The sequence below is a fragment of the Lithobates pipiens genome, unplaced genomic scaffold (genome assembly GCF_037356315.1).
Source record: "Lithobates pipiens isolate NorthernLeopardFrog02 unplaced genomic scaffold, aLitPip1_a1.2 Scaffold_18, whole genome shotgun sequence".
Classification (NCBI taxonomy): domain Eukaryota; kingdom Metazoa; phylum Chordata; class Amphibia; order Anura; family Ranidae; genus Lithobates; species Lithobates pipiens.
In genome coordinates this window covers 646,217,175-646,232,536 of record NW_027507758.1, presented here as the reverse complement: position 1 = coordinate 646,232,536, position 15,362 = coordinate 646,217,175, and the positions used below count along the sequence as shown (strand labels likewise).

The 15,362-nt window shown below is 48.3% G+C and overlaps 1 protein-coding gene across 1 annotated transcript; it reads right to left on the bottom strand.

Moving 5' to 3' along the window:
- Positions 1 to 1,173: 1,173 nt before the first annotated feature.
- On the bottom strand, positions 1,174 to 14,497 carry LOC143989812 (uncharacterized). The gene is made up of 6 exons (XM_077490085.1): positions 14,404 to 14,497; positions 5,346 to 5,474; positions 4,938 to 5,072; positions 4,646 to 4,849; positions 1,820 to 1,999; positions 1,174 to 1,731 (listed from the first exon to the last, which is right to left on the bottom strand). Exons 1-6 carry the CDS (start codon positions 14,422 to 14,424, stop codon positions 1,540 to 1,542), a joined length of 861 nt encoding a protein of 286 aa, XP_077346211.1. The 5' UTR covers positions 14,425 to 14,497; the 3' UTR covers positions 1,174 to 1,539.
- Positions 14,498 to 15,362: the final 865 nt, after the last annotated feature.

Sequence of the window (15,362 nt, the reverse complement as noted above, 5' to 3'; positions counted from 1 at the left end):
CCGCACTCAGGACAGGAGTACGTTTTTTCCCCCGTGCAAGATATTTTATGCTTATTAACATATAATTTTGAAGGGAAACACTTCCCGCACTCAGTACAGGAAAAGCTCTTCTCTGTTGGAAGGACGGCCCCGTCCCGCACAGTCTGAGGTTCCTCAGGATAAGAGGAATACGATGGTCCATCTACACTGTGTGGTGCCGGATGGACATTTGAGGTAGTCGGGTTTTCTCCTGGACTATACTGTGTGATGTCCTCATCTTCTACTTTACAGTCTGGAGACAAAGTGAGACAATCCTCTGAGGTTTTCCTCATCTCCTGTCCATCTACTAAAATAGAAATACAAAGATTATTACTAGACATGAGCTGATTGGTTCCCCTAAACCAGGACTCCGCCCACATCAGGCAGCTTTGTCTCTGAGGATCTTACAATTCCCCCCTCAAGGTAACTAGTAAATGGGTCCTCTAATCTCCTACCAGATCATTTCTTTATTCATGGACCTTAGTCAGAGAGGGAGGAAACAACGAGAACTGTCTTTTATAGGAGTGACAGTGATGAGGGGATTATAGGACGAGTGTCCCCTCCCCCTCTATCACTCATTGCCATCTTCCCAACACAAGAAGTCCTGCACTTCCTTATTTAGTCCATGATTTAGTCATGAATAACAGCGGGGCTGAGCCCCACCAGAGGTCAGAGAGTGAGGATGGGGGGAGAACAACCAAGATGAAGACTGGACTGATCCTGAAGACCCCCATCATTGTGTTATTGACTCCTCCCTCATTATCACTTTCTATTTAAGGTTCCAAAGTCTGAGGATGTTATCACATTATTATCAACATGTAAAAGTCTGTCCTCCAATCACATCATCCGATATAAAATGTCCAGCTGGTAGGAAATGGGTGTAACAAAAGAGAATACATATTATGTGTATATATAGCAGTGGGGGGAGGGGAGAGAGCAGAAGTCAGGACTATGTAATGTACAACATATTGTATAAGATACAACAGATAGGACTATATAGTATCAGAATGATGTAATGTACAACATAGAGTATATAGTGCAGGGGTCAGGAGTATGTAATGTAGACTATAAAGTATACAGTGTAAGGGTCAGGACTCATAATATTGGTATTCAGTAATCAGTGGAAGATGAAATTATTACATGAGACAAGTTGCAGAGGTCCCACACCGCTGCCTCCCATCTCCTGAGACTGAATACATAGGAGGTTATTTACAAAAGGCAAATCCACTTTGCGCTACAAGTGCAAACTACAAATGCAAAGTGCACTTCAAATTGCACTTGGAAGTGCATTCGCTGTAAATCTGAGGGGTGGATCTGAAATGAGGGGAAGCTCTGCTGATTATATTATCCAATCACGTGCAAGTTAAATTTATGTTTTTTCTTTTCCTTGCATGTCCCCCTCGGATCTACAGTGACTGCACTTCCAAGGGCACTTTCAGGACAATTTCACGTGCACTTTGCGCTTGCAGTTTAAAGTGGATTTGCCTTTAGTAAATAACCCCCATTGTTTCTATGTGTTTATCAGATGATGGGGGATCTAGGTGGAGCCTCCGTACTGCTCTCTCCTTTACAATAAAGTCTCCTCTTACCCGGTGATGTGAGGGGCGGCTGATTGTCCATCATGACGTCCTTGTAGAGATCCTTGTGTCCTTCTAAATACTCCCACTCCTCCATGGAGAAATAGACAGTGACATCCTGACACCTTATAGGAACCTGACACACACAATGATACAGTCACCATCCAGACACATCCCTTGTCTGTTACTGGATAATGTCCCACAATTCCCAGAATCCTCCTCACCTCTCCTGTCAGCAGCTCCATCATCTTCTTGGTGACCTCTAGAATCTTCTGCATGTTGTGTCTTGTAGGGATCGGGGATGGAGGTGGGGGGATGGGGATGGGATTCTGGATTCTCGAGGATCTTGTGGTCATATAATGAGATCTCCTTCTTGTAGATTTCTTCATTATTACTGTACAGTTCTGTGTAATACAAAGATAAATATCACTCTCCCATAATTCCTCACCTCTATGGTCAGCTCTATATTTACTCTCCAGGGATTGGCCACAATGTTCCAGATTCAGCAAAGGACAGACATCTCCATCCAATGATATGATTACAATGTGATCAGATTTATAGATCCTTCTAGAAGTCATATAATAGAGTCACTAATGTTTTACTAGTAAGGCTCACTGACCCACCAGGAAATGTTACCCATTTAGTTATTTTCTATACCCAATGCCAACATTTTGTGCTATAACCAAATATCAGAGTATGTACACTTTATGTATTCATAGTACTTGTGTGCAGGGCCACTGTTAAGGGGGTATCACTGGCTCTGCTGTATGGTACCTGGGCCCTATAAGTTCCAGAGGGGGCCCAGGAGGCCAACATGTCCATCTGAGGCCGCTAAGCTACATTCTGTTGGCTTCCGATACCCGGAAGGAACGCCGAGGGAACATGTCAGCTCACTCGGCGTGGATCGGGCCAGATGCCGAGGCCTCGTTCTAAGGTAAGTATTTCATAATGAGCCAGTATGCGGTGCATACTAGCTCATTATGCCTTTTCCTTTGCAGGTGGAATAAAAAAAAACACCTCAGCGGGTATACAACTGCTTTAAGCATCATTAAAATCACTGCTCCTGAAAAAAAAAAAACTTTTTATTTTTATTATTATTTTTTATTAATACATGTCCCCCAGGGCAGTACTCAGGCCACCATACTCCTTTTAAGGCCAATCACTTCCATATAATGACGTTTTTTTTCTTTATTTTTTTACCGGCACTTTTTTTATTAGGCTGTCAGCGGGGTAATCCATTGACAGTTGATAACTCTTCAGTTGTTAAGGATGCCCTGGCACCGTTCATTAACAGCTAGCTTACACTGCACCCTGATTGGGCAAAGATTTGCCCAATTGTAACATGACAAAATGTGGGGAATTTCAAGGGGTATGAATACTTTTTCAAGGCACTGTACTTTCTTAATGTGAAACTTAGGCTGGCTTTTTCCTGCATAAAAGATAAATTCTGGGTGAACTTGGGATATGCACACACAAATTTCATCTTCAACTGAAATTAGACAAGGGTGTCACCAGGTCAGGGCACAAGGAGGTCACCATGTCAATTCACAGTGGAGTCACTTCACCAGGGCATGGTACAGGGGAGGTACATCACCAGGGCAAGGGCACAGGGGTGTCACCAGGGCATGGTACAGGGGAGGTACATCACCAGGGCAAGGGAACAGGGATGTCACCAGGGCAGGTCATGGGGGAGTCTCCAGAGCAATGCATGGGGGAGTCTCCAGGGCAGGGCACGGGGGAGTCTCCAAGGCAGGGCACGGGGGGAGTCTCCAAGGCAGGGCACGGGGGGAGTCTCCAAGGCAGGGCACGGGGGGAGTCTCCAGGGCAGGGCACGGGGGGAGTCTCCAGGGCAGGGCACGGGGGGAGTCTCCAGGGCAGGGCACGGGGGAGTCATGAGGACAGGGCATGGGGGGAATGTAGTACTGTTTATTTTCTTACACATGCAGAGCTGCACAGGGAAGCTGCTGGTACATGTCTGTTATGGTGTGCTGATCCCAGCCAGCTCTCCTCTCTCATCCATCCCAGGTGATGTCACACACAAGTGCCTGGGATGGACAGAAGCGGGGGTGGGTTTCTGGTGGGGATCTGTGGAGTAGAATTAGGATTAGTGGGAGTAGAGGTATATGTTACAACCTAGTGCGCATGCACGACTCGTGCATGCATACTAGGGAACCAGGAAGTGAAGTCACAAGGCTTCACTTCCTGATTCCCTTTACTGAAAATGGGACAGATCGGCTTTGGGTGTTGACATTGCGGACGCCCTGGGCAGGTAAGTGTCCTTACTTTAAAAGCATTGTAGCTGCTGACGTATTTTTTCGGAGGAACTCCGCTTTATGGTTGCCTACCCCTGGTTTAGATCAAAGTATATTCATGTGTCAGAATGGCCCAGTCACAGTCCAGATCTAAATCCAATTAAGAATCTGTGACAAGACTTGAAAATTGCTGTTCACAGACGCTCTCCAATGTCTCCATCCAATCTGACAGAGCTTGAGATATTTTGCAAAGAAGAATGGGCAAAAATGTCCTCTCTAGATGTGCAAAGCTGGTAGAGACACCCCAAAAAAGACTTGCAGCTGTAATTGCAGCGAAGGCGGTTCTACAAACTATTGACTTAGGGGGGCGCCATACAAATGCCCCCCACACACTTTTTACATATTTTATTTATATCATTTATCATTTTCCTTCCACTTCACAATTATGTGCCACTTTGTGTTGGTCTATCACATAAAATCCCAATAAAATACATATTTCAAGGGGTATGAATACTTTTTCAAGACACTGTGAGTGTTAATATTTATTCTATTATTTAATGCTGTTTCTAAAAAGAATTATTGTTATACCAACAGCTCGCTGGTCACACCGATGTCCCATGACCTGTTGATCTGAAAATTATTTTAATGGTTTTCCCAAAATCTCAATTTTTTTTGCCAAGGGTTCCTTGAAGGCAAAAACATTGAGAAATATTGTATCAGAAGAACATCAGAAGACAAAGTGACTCTGAATACATCCCAGTGTACAGCGGAGCCAGATTTACCCTTCATTACACTCACCTCTCCAGTCCGCAGGGCGAGGATCTCCAGGATGAGGTTCAATATCATCTCATTCCGGGGAAATTCCTTCCTTACATTCTTCACAAAACTCAAATTCTGCTGATTGTCCATCATGACGTCCTTGTAGAGATCCTTGTGTCCTTCTAAATACTCCCACTCCTCCATGGAGAAATAGACAGTGACATCCTGACACCTTATAGGAACCTGACACACACAATGATACAGTCACCATCCAGACACATCCCTTGTCTGTTACTGGATAATCTCCCAGAATTCCCAGAATCCTCCTCACCTCTCCTGTCAGCAGCTCCATCATCTTCTTGGTGACTTCTAGAATCTTCTCCATGTTGTGTCTCTCAGGTTTTAGGGAGTCACATGGAGGCACTGTGATGGTCATATGATCACCGGACTTCACAAGAGGAAATCTCTGTATTGGGGAACCAATAGGAATATCATGTTAGAATCCCAGAATCCTCCTCACCTCTCCGGTCAGGTCTGTGTTTTATTAATAGAGATAAGAGTGATGTCATGTGACCTCCCAGAATCCTCCTCACCTCTCCGGTCAGGTCTGTGTTTTATTAATAGAGATAAGAGTGATGTCATGTGACCTCCCAGAATCCTCCTCACCTCTCCGGTCAGGTCTTTGTTTTATTAATAGAGATAAGAGTGATGTCATGTGACCTCCCAGAATCCTCCTCACCTCTCCGGTCAGCAGGTAGATGATCTCCAGGGTGAGGTTTAGTATCTTCTCAGTCATGTGACTCCGGTCCTCCTCCATCCTCATTGGTGCCGTCATTTGATCTATACAGGTCTCCTTGTAGACGGATAACTTTGGGAAATGAAAGTAAGAATTATTTGGATGGTGTTCGTCACACAATAATAGGATGTGGATGTGAGGGGGGTAATAGGAGGGTTTCTATACATATAAGAACTACTCCCCCCCCATAGGAATACATTTAGTCTGGACTGTTTAGCATCTGATTATGTTTTTTGGCTCCTGGATCAGAAATTCCCTTTTCTCTGTTGGGTTTGTTTAGTTTCTGAATTGGTTTTGATTAGTTTTAAATCTGCAGACAAGGAATGATAAATACGATCCTTCCTTTGACTTGTTTGCTCTGAGGCAGTGCTGTGAGGACAATGTCGGGTCATCATGGTGTCCAGGAATAGTGATGGACGAACTTCCGACGGGACGTTTCGCGAACGCGAAATGCGAACGGACCCAAACGTTCGCGAAACAGAACGTTCGCCGCGGGCCCCATTGACTTCAATGGGAGGCGAACTTTGCAAACCTTCATGTCGAATTTGCGGCCACGTGGTAATTATTAGGGGGTAAAACGTAGTCCCACCATCTGGACAATGACATAATACATGTATGAGGTGAATTTGGGATCGATAACTACAAGCATTTTTATTTTATTTGGGAAATTGTTCTAACAATTCAGGACTATGGAGCTAATGAAGGCAATGGAGGAGAGGGAAGGTCAGGGACCAGGGTAGGCAAAGAAGAGGGTGCAGGAGATGATCACCAGCAGCGTGACATACCGGAATGACACATGCACCGTGATAGAGGCATCTGACAGCAGCACCGTAATACAGAGCACTGACAGCAGCACCGTGACATACAGCGCTGACAGCAGCACCGTGACATACAGCGCTGACAGCAGCACCGTGACATACAGCGCTGACAGCAGCACCGTGACATACAGCGCTGACAGCAGCACCGTGACATACAGCGCTGACAGCAGCACCGTGACATACAGCGCTGACAGCAGCACCGTGACATACAGCGCTGACAGCAGCACCGTGACATACAGCGCTGACAGCAGCACCGTGACATACAGCGCTGACAGCAGCACCGTGACATACAGCGCTGACAGCAGCACCGTGACATACAGCGCTGACAGCAGCACCGTGACATACAGCGCTGACAGCAGCACCGTGACATACAGCGCTGACAGCAGCACCGTGACATACAGCACTGACAGCAGCACCGTAAGCAGCCCCAGGAGGAAGTCAGCACAGCACAGGGATGGTGTGATCCCCTCATAATAAGAACCCCCAGGAGGAAGTCAGCACAGCACAGGGATAGTGTGATCCCTTCATAATAAGAACCCCCAGGAGGAAGTCAGCACAGCACAGGGATATCATAAGCAGCCCCAGTAGAAATATGACACCGCTCAACCTCTTCAAAGAGGAGGGTAGGGGCATATAGTACGGTGTGCTTTTTTGGGTCAAGGAAGTGAGCCAAATGAATTAAGAAGGTCTGTGTGCTTGATTAAAAAAATAGTTTATAGACATATACATGGTCTACTGGTCACATGTGTTGAATTCCTCCGAGATCCATGCCTCATTCATTTTTAGAAATGTGAGGTAGTTAACACTGTGGTGAGCTAGGCGAGTACGCTTATCGGTCACAATCCCCCCTGCTGCGCTGAACGTCCTTTCGGACAGGACACTGGATGAGGGGCAAGCCAACAGTTCGATTGCAAATTGGGCAAGCTCTGGCCAGAGGTCAAGCCTGCCCACCCAGTAGTCTAGGGGTTCATCACTCCTCAGAGCGTCCACATCGGCCGTTAACCCAATGTAGTCGGACACCTGACGGTCTAGGCGTTCCCTGATGCTGGATCCGGATGACACCTGTCGATGGGTCGGCTGAAAGAATGACCTCATATCCGAAGTCACCAACACATCTTCAAACCGGCCTCTTCTTGCAGGCGCTGTTGGATTGGTACCCGCAAATCCTTCTCTGGGAGTGGGAATTGCTCCTCTGCCAGCGCACGCAAAAGCAGAATGCAGCATTTCTCGAAGCAAGGCCTGGAAGTGCTGCATTCTGACAGCCCTCTGCGACGGCGGTAACATTTCCGCCATTTTGTGTTTGTACCGGGGGTCTAAGTACGTTGCCACCCAGTACTGGTCCTTGACCCTCATGCTTTTTATACGGGGGTCCCTATTAAAACACTGGAGCATGAAGGCCCCCATTTGCACTAAAGTGGAAGCGGTGTGGTGGCCTGGCTCCTGCTCATCATCCAGGATAATGTCGTCCTCTTCATTCTCCTCTCCCCATCCACGCACAACAGGGATCCCAGAAAGGTTTAAAGCATGCTCTTCTTGCTCCTGCTCATCCGCCCCGGCACCATCCTCCTCTGACTCCTCATCAGACTCCTGTTGTTGACTTGTCTCAGATAGAGTAGCCCCCCCTGGGAATTCATCCAGCATTGCGACTTCCTCATCTTCCCGCTCCTGCTCCTCCACAGCCTGATCAATGACACGACGCAATGCACGCTCCAGAAAGAAGGCATAAGGTACCATGTCACTGATGGCGCCATGGCTGCGACTGACCAGTTTGGTGATCTCCTCAAATGGCCGCAGAAGTCTGCATGTGTCGCGCATGAGCAGCCACTGGCGCGGTGAAAAAAAACCCAGCTCCCCAGAACCGTTTCTTTCGCAGAGTTCATACAGGTAGACGTTAACTGCACGTTTCTGCTGGAGCAGCCTATCAAGCATATAGAAGGTTGAGTTCCATCGCGTCGGGCAATCGCAAATAAGACGTCTGACCGGCAGATGGTGTCGCCGCTGAATGTCAGCAAGGCGAGCCATGGCCGTGTAAGATCTTCTGAAATGGGCCGAGATTTTCCTTGCCTGCCGCAAGATGTCCTGGACCCCAGGGTATTTGACAAGGAATCGCTGCACGACCAAGTTTAAGACGTGTGCCATGCACGGCACGTGCGTGATTTTGCCCTGTTTCAATGCGCTAAGCAGATTGGCACCGTTGTCACACACCACTTTACCAACTGTCAAATTGAGCGGTGTTAGCCACTCATCTGCCTGTGAACGCAAAGCTGAAAGGAGTGCCGGGCCAGTGTGGCTCTTTGCTTCCAGGCACAACAGACGCAGCACGGCATGGCAACGTCTCACCTGGCATGTGGAATAGGTTCTGGGGAGCTTGGGCGGTGCAGTGGAAGAGACGCTAGCAGCGGAAAAGGAGGAGGCAGCTGAGGAGGAGAGGGAGGAGGATGGAGTAGGAGGAGGAGAAGAAGAGTCAGGCCTGCATGCAATCCGTGGCGGTAAAACCAAATCTACACGGGTGCCACGGGTTACATGCTTGACGGCCGTCAGAAGGTTCACCCAGTGGGCAGTAAAACTGATATACCTTCCCTGCCCGTGTTTGCTAGACCACGTGTCTGTGGTCAGATGTATCTTGGCACCGACACTGTGTGCCAGAGATACATTCACTTGCCGCTGAACATGGCCATATAGCTCTGGGATGCCCTTCTCTGAGAAATACTTCCTTCCTGGGACCTTCCATTGTGGTGTTCCAATGGCCACAAATTTGCGAAAGGCCTCCGAGTCCACCAGTTTATATGGCAGTAGTTGGCGGGCTATGAGTTCTGACAAGCCAGCCGCCAACCGTTGGGCAAGAGGGTTATCCGGCATCATCATTTTTTTACGCTCAAACATTAGGCCCACGGAAGCCTGCCTTTTTGCAGAAAAATGTGAGCTTGGCGTGATGGAAGGTGGAGTGGAGGACAATTGTGAGGAGAGAGGAGAAGGAGAAGTAGAAGACGAGGCTGGACGGTGAGAGCCTGCAGTGTGGCTTTGTGTGTTCCGTTGCTCCCACTGGGCTCGGTGATGGCTGCTCATGTGCCTTCTTAAGGCGGTCGTCCCTAGGTGAGTATTGGGCTTACCGCGACTAACGCGTTGACTGCAAAGATTGCAGATGGCAACGCTATTGTCAGCAGCGGACACGTTAAAAAAAGCCCACACTGCGGAGCCATGTGCCGGTGTCCTGGGAGCGCCAGATGTGACCGTACATGGTCGATGACTCGCTCCTGATACATTTGCAGTCTGCTTTGTCCCTGCTGTGCAATGTAAGTCATTGCTGCTTCTCCTCCCTATCTGCTGGTCCATATCTCCCTCTGAACTCCCCTCCTCTTCCTCTCTTGTGGGCACCCACGTGACATCACTAGACACGTCATCATCGACGTCACCTTCCCCACCGCTATAAGTAGAGATCTCGGAGTAGGCAGCAACACCGGGGACCAACCTCCTCCTTGGGCTGATCTGGGTACTGGCGTCAGACTGCTGAGTAGCGCTTGTTGCTACCTCCTCTTCCTGATCCAATACCAAGAGTGGCTGCGCATCAGAAATGTCCTCTTGATATGGATCGGAAAATAATTCCAGTGACTCAAGCGGAAGGTATGTGGTGGTGGTGGTGGTGGTCGTGTTGTTGGTGGTAGTGTCTTTGGGGGTGCACATAGCAGAGAGTGAAGAAGAGGGTGCAGATCGAGAGGATGAGGAGGGTGCAGAAGAGTAAGGCTGAGCGAGCCACTCAACCAAGTCTGGTGCATCCTTTAAAGTAATTGAACGCACCTTCTGCAACTTCCCACTTTGGCTCAAGCCTGTTGCTCCTGCCCTACCCCTACCACCCCTGCGGAAGGGCCTGCCTCTTCCTCTGCATGTCATTTTTTAAATGACCCTGTGACAAAACTCTTAGTCCCTATACCGCTGAAGGACTGCTGCAGTATAGGTGAGCGGTCAGCAGTGGTGCACGTCAACCCTATCTATTGTGGACCTATAGCGGTCCTTACAGAACAGCAGACTGTACCGCACTCAAGCCTATGTACCGTAGCACCCTATACCAAGTTACCAGTCCTTATAAGAACTTTTGTGGACCAAGCAGGTTGTGTATTAGTGTTTAGCAGACTGTACGTCAGTCCCTATACCGCTGAAGGACTGCTGCAGTATAGGGCAGCGGTCAGCAGTGGTGCACGTCAACCCTATCTATTGTGGACCGATAGCGGTCCTTACAGAACAGCAGACTGTACCGCACTCAAGCCTATGTACCGTAGCACCCTATACCAAGTTACCAGTCCTTATAAGAACTTTTGTGGAACAAGCAGGTTGTGTATTAGTGTTTAGCAGACTGTACGTCAGTCCCTATACCGCTGAAGGACTGCTGCAGTATAGGGCAGCGGTCAGCAGTGGTGCACGTCAACCCTATCTATTGTGGACCGATAGCGGTCCTTACAGAACAGCAGACTGTACCGCACTCAAGCCTATGTACCGTAGCACCCTATACCAAGTTACCAGTCCTTATAAGAACTTTTGTGGAACAAGCAGGTTGTGTGTTAGTGATTAGCAGACTGTACGTCAGTCCCTATACCGCTGAAGGACTGCTGCAGTATAGGGCAGCGGTCAGCAGTGGTGCACGTCAACCCTATCTATTGTGGACCGATAGCGGTCCTTACAGAACAGCAGACTGTACCGCACTCAAGCCTATGTACCGTAGCACCCTATACCAAGTTACCAGTCCTTATAAGAACTTTTGTGGAACAAGCAGGTTGTGTGTTAGTGATTAGCAGACTGTACGTCAGTCCCTATACCGCTGAAGGACTGCTGCAGTATAGGTGAGCGGTCAGCAGTGGTGCACGTCAACCCTATCTATTGTGGACCTATAGCGGTCCTTACAGAACAGCAGACTGTACCGCACTCAAGCCTATGTACCGTAGCACCCTATACCAAGTTACCAGTCCTTATAAGAACTTTTGTGGACCAAGCAGGTTGTGTATTAGTGTTTAGCAGACTGTACGTCAGTCCCTATACCGCTGAAGGACTGCTGCAGTATAGGGCAGCGGTCAGCAGTGGTGCACGTCAACCCTATCTATTGTGGACCGATAGCGGTCCTTACAGAACAGCAGACTGTACCGCACTCAAGCCTATGTACCGTAGCACCCTATACCAAGTTACCAGTCCTTATAAGAACTTTTGTGGACCAAGCAGGTTGTGTATTAGTGTTTAGCAGACTGTACGTCAGTCCCTATACCGCTGAAGGACTGCTGCAGTATAGGGCAGCGGTCAGCAGTGGTGCACGTCAACCCTATCTATTGTGGACCGATAGCGGTCCTTACAGAACAGCAGACTGTACCGCACTCAAGCCTATGTACCGTAGCACCCTATACCAAGTTACCAGTCCTTATAAGAACTTTTGTGGACCAAGCAGGTTGTGTATTAGTGTTTAGCAGACTGTACGTCAGTCCCTATACCGCTGAAGGACTGCTGCAGTATAGGGCAGCGGTCAGCAGTGGTGCACGTCAACCCTATCTATTGTGGACCGATAGCGGTCCTTACAGAACAGCAGACTGTACCGCACTCAAGCCTATGTACCGTAGCACCCTATACCAAGTTACCAGTCCTTATAAGAACTTTTGTGGAACAAGCAGGTTGTGTGTTAGTGATTAGCAGACTGTACGTCAGTCCCTATACCGCTGAAGGACTGCTGCAGTATAGGGCAGCGGTCAGCAGTGGTGCACGTCAACCCTATCTATTGTGGACCGATAGCGGTCCTTACAGAACAGCAGACTGTACCGCACTCAAGCCTATGTACCGTAGCACCCTATACCAAGTTACCAGTCCTTATAAGAACTTTTGTGGAACAAGTGAGTTGTGAATGTTTAGCAGACTGCAGCAGAAGGGCAGCAGTCAAGTATAATATCCTTTCTATATTTGGAAGAAAGAATATTATACATGTACAAGCCTATTACTGTACCACTGATACCAGTCCTGAAAAGAACCTTTGTGGAACTAATAATAACAGCAAGTCTTTAAAATTACCCTCACTGCCTGACAACACTGCTTCCTTCCTGTCCCTATACAAATTGGCAAAAAAAGAGAACGATTAGTGGTTACTGGAACAGCTCTTTTGTGGACCTTGATAGTAACAGCTAATGATGATGATGATGATGATGATGATGAAAGACTAATCTGGCTGTCCCTGTAGCATACACCGTCCTTTCCCTTTCTCTAAACTAACAAAAGACACTCAGGCTGCTGCAAGAATCAGCAGCACAGCAAACCTATCAACACCTAACACCTATACCAGTCCTGAAAAGAACTTTTGTGTACCAAATAGCTAGTGGTTTATCTCTCCCTACTCCACACAGGAACCTGTCCCTATCGTAACAGAAGAAAGAATGTAAAATGGCCACCGGATCGGGTGTATTTATAGGTTAGGGGGAATGTACAAGTGTCCATGTGCTGTCATGTCTCAATTGGCTGTCCTGTATCACATGATAAACGTGTCACCAAAGGTTAAAGTTCTTGTATACATTAAACACGTAAGTCCGCCGCGGCGAACGACGGAAAAAGGCGTTCGAACGTGCGGACCGCGAATGTCGGAAATTCGCCGCGAAACGACCGCCGGGCGAACCGTTCGGCCATCACTATCCAGGAAGGGGAACTTGCTGACTTTTGGTCGGAGTTGTCGGCTAATCAGGATAATTGCCAGAACTCCGGCTGCAAGGCTCCAATCTCCGGCAGCCTGCTGACTGATCGGAGTGATGTCACTCTCTGCAGTAAGAGAAGGGATGGGATTGGATAGCAGGAGGATGCTGCTGATGGAGTAAAGAACTGTGGGGGAGGAGTCGGTCTGTCATTTCCAATAGCAACTCAGTGTGTGTAGGAGGAGAACAACAGGGGGAGGGGTTTGTTCTCTTAGTCTTGGTCTATTGTGTGAAAAAAAAAAATTCTGGAACATTTTTCTTGACCAGTGATGTGGTGAGGTGAAGGCGTCCTTTATTTGTTGGCAGGAGTTCTTTAAGAAGGTCAGAAAATTAGGGTGGGGTGGGAAAACCATCAGAGACCAAGATCCCCTATGAGTCCTGAAGCCCCTTCTTACCTCAGAGCCTTACAGCCCGACTACCCCCTTCAGAGCCCCCACAGCCCTTCAGCCCCACTATCCTCTCAGAGTTGTTCAGTTCTATTACTTCCTAGGAGGCCCCCAAAGTCCTTCTTCTACACTTCCTCCTTGGGGGTCCCAGAGCCCTTCAGATGAAGTCAACTCTCAGAGGCTCCCAGAGTCCTTTAGTGCCACTACCACCTCAGAGACCCCTCAGAACGAGTGGTAGACCTATTACAGTCGCAAAGGTCACACCTGCAATAATGGTGTTCTGCTAACGAGCTGGGGTGGGGGGGGGGGGAAATCACCGAGACAGCAGGAAAGGGTCTTGCTGTCGGAGTTAAGGGTCCCAGGATCAGGGGAGGCTCCCCTGGTGATCGCCAATTAGGATTGCTGAGATCAGAGTGTGCAGCACATTCAGCCTTTGCAGAGCCCCCTTGCTGTCTCTGATCTGCTCCCAACAGGGGCACAGCACCCCCCAACATCAGCCACCTCCTCCCCCCCAGACACAAGCTCCAAGTTCTCCATACTGCACATACTCTGCACCCTGTGCCAGCTCTGAGGGACCCGTCACTGATGACAGCTGCAGCACCCGGAGCCTGGTGAGTGTCTGTATCCGGGGGTCCTCAGTGTGTGTGGGGCCCTTGAGATTTGTGGGGGAGAGGCAGGATCAGCTCTCTGCACATCTCCAACTCATCTCTTACATCTGCCAGCTGCTCTCTGGAGTTTCTGCCCAGCCCTCTGCCCCTCCCCCATATCTCCACCAGTCCACCCCAACACCTATATGCTGCTTCCAGGGCTTCCCATATTATTGTCCCTTCATCTGCCCCACCCATTCCTATCCATCCTCCTCATCTCTCTGCCACCCCTGCCCGTAACCCCCTCTGACTGGCACCCCAGTACAGACCCCCTCCCCCCATTCATACACCTCATCTCAGCCTTTGTCATCTCTTGGGAATCTCAGTGGCTGCAATGTGCCATGTTTGGGGTCACCGAGAACAAAGAGCCTCACTGGGCACTGCTGGAAGTGATCGGCGGAGGTGAGCCCGGTGTGTGTAAATAGAAAATAAGATCTTCTTATTACCTCCTCTCTTTCCTGCCACATGGAACGTCTTGTCTTTATTCCAGATTACTTCCTGTCTGTAACTGACATCACTTCCTGTCCGTGACTGACATCACTTCCTGTCTGCATTCCCTAGAAACTTCCTGTCTGGCTATGAGTGAGATCACCACCTTGTGGAGATCATCAGAACTGCAGCCCCAAGAAATGTCTCATAGTAACCACTCCTGTAAAATATCTTACAGAGCTACCACAGAAGTTCAAATATAACATAAAAAAGTAAGAAGAAATAGATACAGTTCTTATGTAACCAATTGTTTAACAAAGATATTTTTATTACATATAGAAAAAGTTTTAAAGACACAGAACACAAGTTAACATCAAATGTATAGCTAATAAAACAGATATCCCCCAAAACTGATCCTGAAGAAAATGCAAAAATATATCCAAAAGCATAAAAATATATATCAATCCGCTCATAATGAAAATGTTCATGTAGAAATGGTGGTGGAGATTAGTGATGGACGAACTTCCGACGGGACGTTTCGCGAACGCGAAACGCGAACGGACACAAACGTTCGCGAAAACGACCGTTCGCCGCGGGCTCCATTGACTTCAATGGGAGGCGAATTTCGCAAACCTTTAGGTCGAATTTGCGGCCACGGGGTAATTATTAGGGGGTAGCACGTAGTCCCACCACCTGGACAATAGCATAATACATGTATGAGGTGAATTTGGGATCGATAACTACAAGCATTTTTTTTTTATTTGGGAAATTGTTCTGACAATTCAGGACTATGGAGCTAATGAAGGCAATGGAGGAGAGGGAAGGTCAGGGACCAGGGTAGGCAAACAAGAGGGTGCAGGAGATACAGAGCACTGACAGCAGCACCGTAATACAGAGCACTGACATCAGCACCGTGACATACAGCGCTGACAGCAGCTCCGTGACATACAGCGCTGACAGCAGCTCCGTGACATAC